Source organism: Aspergillus ibericus, assembly GCF_003184845.1.
Source record: "Aspergillus ibericus CBS 121593 unplaced genomic scaffold BO80scaffold_30, whole genome shotgun sequence".
NCBI classification, from domain to species: domain Eukaryota; kingdom Fungi; phylum Ascomycota; class Eurotiomycetes; order Eurotiales; family Aspergillaceae; genus Aspergillus; species Aspergillus ibericus.
In genome coordinates this window covers 192,774-199,071 of record NW_020292128.1, presented here as the reverse complement: position 1 = coordinate 199,071, position 6,298 = coordinate 192,774, and the positions used below count along the sequence as shown (strand labels likewise).

The 6,298-nt window shown below is 53.6% G+C and overlaps 2 protein-coding genes across 2 annotated transcripts; both read right to left on the bottom strand.

The window, feature by feature from the left end:
• Positions 1-498: 498 nt before the first annotated feature.
• flbA (developmental regulator FlbA) lies at positions 499-2,866 on the bottom strand (the record flags this gene model as incomplete). The annotated part of the gene is made up of 4 exons (XM_025715944.1): positions 499-645; positions 694-881; positions 937-2,065; positions 2,165-2,866. The coding sequence occupies 4 exons, from the start codon at positions 2,864-2,866 to the stop codon at positions 499-501; spliced, it is 2,166 nt and encodes a 721-aa protein (XP_025573505.1).
• Positions 2,867-5,321: 2,455 nt separating this feature from the next.
• BO80DRAFT_446741 (uncharacterized protein) lies at positions 5,322-5,949 on the bottom strand (the record flags this gene model as incomplete). Its single annotated transcript, XM_025721567.1, has 2 exons — positions 5,322-5,738; positions 5,929-5,949. 2 exons carry the CDS (start codon positions 5,947-5,949, stop codon positions 5,322-5,324), a joined length of 438 nt encoding a protein of 145 aa, XP_025573504.1.
• Between the last annotated feature and the right edge of the window lie 349 nt (positions 5,950-6,298).

Genomic DNA, 6,298 nt, shown 5'->3' with positions numbered 1-6,298 from the left:
ATAAGGAAAAAATCAAAGAAAGGAAATGGTGTATTAAAATGGTTCGGTTCCGGCATCTCTATCACATGATCCATAGATCGTAACGTCTTTCAAGTGGTCGTGCTGAACTTGATCACCATGGATCCCGGGCCGGCAATGGCAAGCCGCCTGGGGGCTCTCACGGGCAACCAAGGGAAAGAGATTATAGAAACAGAAGAGCGTTCGTATCGGAGACGCATAACGTGTATCATGTCGTGTCAGGAGTTTGGACGGCTTCCAAACTTTTTTGGTGGGGTCGCTGGCTAGACCTCGTCGACTAGGCGAGCGAGTCACAGCAAGCCAAATCGTGTTCAAGTCGTTCCGTTAATTAGCACCGCGCTGCGCAGTAATGGTGTGTTTCATCGTTGATCGGTGAAGTCCGAGAGCAGGCCACGTGCCGTCAGATCCTTTAGTAATCACCAAGGTCAAGGCCTGCTCGGACAGGATTCGGATCCCTGCATGACACACATGATGCTCCTATCATGACCGTGCTGAGCGGCTCGCCGAACGCTCCGGGACTGGGGCGGGAGTGGGCGAGTAAGCCCGGGGGGCGCCAATCAAATCCACGTCGTGTTCCTGGAGGATGCTGGCACATTTGGGATCGCGCAGGAACTTGGGAACAGAGTCCTGTTGACATCAGCATGGTGCGAAAATATCAAAGAGATATGAACTTACACTTGACATCAGCTTGAACACCGAGGTCTGGGCCATTTCAAACAGATGCACCACCTCCTGCAGACTCTTAAGCATCGACTCATCGTCACCCACGGCCTTGGTCATGCGGCTTGCCAAACTGTTGCGCAGCGCGTGGTCGATGTTCAGTTCACAGGGAGATCCAGGCGCGAGGAACGCGTTGTAGAGACCTGTTCAACCAATTAGATGCGGATCACCAAACACTGAATCGGGAAAAAAGCTTACCGTATGCCGCAGCAAGCGTCTCGCGGACAGAATCCGGCTTCCTGAATGTGCCCAACTTCTCGGCCTTGTGGTACGCCGACGTGAACTCCGACACATCCAGGTAGAACGACAGATTCTCCTCACACAGCGAGAAGCGAAGGAACTCGCGGAACAACAGTCGCAGGGCAGGATCGTGAAGGATGTGGTTCAAGCGGGCATTGTTGGAATCCTTGGGGATACCGCGGTTGTCGTACATGGTGGTTTCACGAGACTTGTCCCGTGCAATCCACCCGCAAACCCTTTGCCCCCGGTCCGTCATCCCGTAGATCGCGTTCTTCGAAGGCTGGAATGCCACTATCGAGTCGTCTGGTTGGTTGATAAACCGATCTTCCTGCAACATGGTGATCAAGCCGTACTTGACGAAAAGCTCGGCAATGAGAACGGTCTCGCGGCGCTCAATCGTGGTCGAACAGTCCATCAGCCAATCCACCGCAGCCTTGCCAGTAAACGTGTTGACAAAAATCTTGTCGTTGATCTTGCGCTCTTTGGCCATCTTCACACCGACCAAGCCATTCGAGTAATCACTCAATGAATCCGAATCCGAGGTGGAAATGCTGCTCTTCACGTTGGGACCATCCTGCCCCGCAAAACGGCGGAATATGACTTCAATGGTCGCTCGATCGTGTGACAGCTTGTCAGTCTCGGTATCGCGCTCCAGGTTAACCAATTGCATCGTGTTGCGAGGCGACTCCAACACGTCAATCACATGGCGAGCAGTGATACCGTTTCTCTGGCAGAATCTTTGCAGGATATTGATGCCTTTCGGAGTAAGCTGGTACAACGCGCCCTTCAACGGAAATATTTGTGCCGCCTTGCCATCCACAGACTCGATAAAGCGGGCGTCGACGAAACGCTGGCAGACCGAGCGAGCCATTTCCTTGGCCATGGAGAAGGTGGTCGTCGTAGTGGTCGTGACGATACGCGAGGGGTCTTTCGGGTCGGGCATGCGATTCGATTGGGAAAACTTGAGGGATCCAAGGTTGTTGATGGCTTCTTCCGAAGTGAACGAATGGTCATATTTCGTAAATCGTACACGATGCGAATCCAACTTCAAACTGACCATCAAGGTCGAGAAAAGGTCCATGAAATCCTAGCCAAAACCATCCTTGTTAACACAACCGCCCTGATGTCCAACATTCACTGCATTTCGCCCTACCGGCCACTTTAGCGCAACATTGGATCACCTTACCTTTGTGAATGGACGGTCATCTTCCGTCATACGCAACAAACGCGATGAGGTTTGATGCATTTTGGCGGGGGACACAGAAGGTCCGAGTTCGGGCAGTTGTTCTAGTGGGGACGGGGCACGCTGAAGGGTGTAACGGCGCCTCTCAACAGAACTAGTCTGCTGTTCAACCACGGCCGGGGCACAGCGGTTAGTAGCGGCGTCAATGGGCGCAGGACTTGACCGTTCACTACTGGCGCTACCGTCGGACGATGGCGGAGTCAACGGCGTGGCACTGAGCACTTCGCTGACGCTGACCTGCGAGGCCTTGCGCGAATGCTTAGACAGGCTTCCCGAAGAGGCGGAGGAGCGGAGGGGGTAATTCGGGCCTCCAATGGCGGACAGATTCGCAAGGGCGTTCGAGGTCTTCTCACGAGCTAGTGCAGCGAAAGACCGGCGGTTGCGACGTGAGATCGATCCAATGACCGAACCTGTAAAGCCAGTTGGATTGGTGGTGGTAGTGGTGGTGGGCTGGGAGGGGACGACAACAGCGGAGGGTGCGGAGTTGTGCTGGAGAGAGGGAGCGGAAGCAGTACGAGGGCGAGTTTCAACCGGGGAGGTAGAGACCGGGATAGGAACAGCAGAAGATCGGGGAGGTTGAGAGTAAAGAAGGTGAGAGGAAGGAGGAGAGCCTTGGTCGAGAGGAGCGGAGGATATGGTTGGCATTGAATAGTGCGAACCAAGACGGAGTGGGAGAAAAGAGGAGGGGGGGGAATGTGTATGTATGTATGTGTAAAGAAAAAAAAGGGTAAAAAAAAAATGTCGTTTTCGAAAAGGGAGAAAAGAGGGTCAAGGGCAAAAAAAAAAGAAGGGGAGGGTGGAGGGGTGGGTGTATGTATGGATAAGGGAAAGCAACAAGAGAAAAATAAAATATAATAATAATAAAATGAAAACACGAGGTAGGTAAAATAATACCCTTTCAGTGAAGGAAAGAAAAAGGCCCAAAAATCGAAGCCAGTTGGAACAGACCCAGAAAAAATTGGGAAAAAAAAGTAAAATAAAATAAAATCCAAACCCCAATGACGAAAAGAGCAAGCGGGGAATTCGGGTGGTGGTTAGTCAGGTAATTGTACAAGCCAGTAAGTCAGTAACGTGGATTTGACTTCCCAGAGTTGGAGTACGATCTGGCTTTGGTACAGTGGGTGTATCGTATGGATCCCTTACAGCGAGCGCGCAGTGGCAGCAGAAGAATGAGAAGGGGAAGAAAGAAGAGGGAAAGGATGAGCAGAAAGCCAAGTGAACAGCGGCTGCTCAAGAGGGTCTCCAGGGGCGTGAAGAATCAGGCCTGTCATTCTTGACCCACTGTGCACGCGGACGGTTTCATGCACCAGACAACGTGGGCCAAGGGCAAAGGTGGACGGATCGTCCTTTGGGGCGATCAGAGGCCGGCTTCCCTGCAGAGTCCGGCAGGGTGGGATGGGTGGGATGGGATGGGATGCGCTGCCCGGAAAGGCTACCTTGGGTAAGGTTACCACTGCAGCCCTTTCCCCCCTTAAGCGAGCACTGTTTTCGGTCTGACATGAGGTAGAAGGAGGATGGGGGCCGCTTCAACGTAAATTGAGTTAATTCTCCCCTCTGTCAGCTTTTTCTTTCCCTGCCTGTCATGGTTTGATGCAAGGAGATCCCTGGACGGTGAAGGCGACCAGGGCCTCCTCCTCTGCGCCCCCCCGGCAGGTATCCTTGGTGTATAATACCCGTGTCACGTACCGTACCGTTCTCAAGAGGTACATTGCTCCGTCTTAACCACCTCCAAGTGGGCCGGTTTCCAAAACTGCTGGCGTCGGATGATCAGCGAAATCTACGCCTGGGAAGGGTTTCAACCAGATCGCGCAGCGTTCGCGGCAACAGCGACGGGATGACTGGTGGATATGGTTCCCGAGAGACGGAGAGGGGATGGGAACTGGAATCAAGATATATCTACTTCCTATAGAAAGAAGGAAACAAGCAAATGGTAATCATCAGCAGCAGCAGCAGCAAAGCCATCGCAGTGATCTGACTTTACTATTGGTTTATCTGCTTTTGTCCATTACTAATGTGCATCTAAAAGTTCCCACCCTATCTCTTATCATATGACGAGATCGCTTTGGGAGGTCGGATTCTCCTCCCAGGGTGTGTACTCCGACGTGTGTACTCCGTACCTCGTCTACAAATTAGCGCAGCACGTTGTTCCTCCAGTGATGCGAGCAGAAAACGTGGCAAGCACGCTTCTCCTGTAGTACTCTGTGTTGACGACCGGACTGGGCAGCTGCCGCCAAAGGTACGTCGCTGGCTAGACCGCCCAGCAGGCAGGGTTGGTTCAGCGCCAAGCCCGTCACGTTACCATGCACCTTCCCTCTGGAGAAAGCAAGACCTCATCGAGCCTGGTCAGGCTTCCAAGAAGTAACGATCATCCTTGGGTCATTACCGGAAAATCCCCAAAGCGCGGCAGCCAGTCAGCGGGCCTCGTAACGAACACTTGCAGGCAGGCTCTTGCCTAAGGAGGCCTAGTGCGCCACTAGTACCAGAGTGAAGTGCTCGCCATTTTACGCTGGCGAACACCGACTTTCATCCTTCCCCACCCCCATCCCAGGCCGGACGACCCATCACCTCATGGCCCTGCAGTTTGTGTCGACTGTTTAGTGTTTAGGCTTCATCCAGTTCCATTATTGATATCCTCTCCCCTGTCCATCCGCCAACAACAGCGATGATGATCCTCAATTGTTGCCTGTCTCTGGTATAGTGGCTAGCAGGCTCCCAGCCTCGCTCGTCTCTTCCTTCTTCCCGCCCACGTGGGTAACCCGCCGAACAAAACCTTGCTGGGTTCTGATTCGGACCAAGCGAACCAAGCAATTCCCTGATGCCGATCAGTTATGACTCGGTTTCTATTGGGCTGGCAGCCTCAGGCCCCCCAACTTGCAGGGCATCCGGGGAGCCACGAGAATGGATACATCAATTCCATCCCTAGAGTGAGGATTAGAGAGTCACTTGCTGTAGGGAGTCAAACGGGACTATTTGCGATGCTGCATGTGATAAAAGTCTATGGACCCGTTCTGATCTGATCGGTCCAGGCAGCCAGCAGCGAACCCCTGCCAGATCACGTCTCAATAATGTGATCGAGACGATCAAGTTTCAGACCAGGCCATCAAAGTACCTTCGCTACGTAGCACCCCGATGCCAGAGGGATAAACGGTGGAGCGGACAAACAGGATGACTCCCGCGTGGCTGAGCCTGATGGCATGGCTGATGGCTCGTATTTTTCGCGTGGATGCCTCTCGTTCGCCGCCTTCTTGGATGCGTCTCCCGCTCTTCCACCGTTCCATGACTCTTCCAGGTGTCTTCTTTCCTGCCTTCTGTCTAGCCGAGACCCATGCGGTTCCACGTGTGTCCACGTGGAGAAGAGCTGGCGGCTGGGTTGGGTGGCTCGGGGACTCTCGGGCGGCTTGGCTGTCGCCCGCCGTTTGGCCTCGCCCGCGGCGTGTCTTGCAAGTCGCAACTCGCAAAGATCCTCTGCTTCGGGGTCCAAGCCCAATCGTTCGTTCGCATTATTGGGCCGTCGGGTCTGACGATGGGGTCAGTCGCGGCTTAGTTGCTTGCACCCACCACGGTGCAATTGTATTGAATGGCTGTGAAACGTATCTACACTTCTACTATGTATACATGGTCAGCTACAGCCGCCGTCTAACCAGGTCACGTCATACCTTGGATGTTGACCACCGGAGAAGGCAAGAAGGATTACCGCTATGACATACATGGAGGATCGACTGGGGCATCTCATCCAATTCCAACTAGTCCAGGTTCTCCAGGCCATCTCCAGATCCCTCATTGTTGGGACGCCAACAAGGTTCGCCAGGGTGGCCCAATTCCTGCTTGCTATAGGACTAGGAGCCGCTAGGGATTTGGACCCGTCCGACTACCAGTGTTTGCATCACAGCGGCTACACTGACCACCCTTTGCCAGTCGACTAGAGATACTACAGCTGCCAATGCGCTGTCACGGCCATCGGCCAATCCGAAGTCAACCCCCCAAACTGGGAACAAAGGAAATGAGGAACCAGGGGTCGGAGACGATCCTTTCTGCCAACACACAGTTTGATCCTCCTGATCCTCCTATTCATGGGGC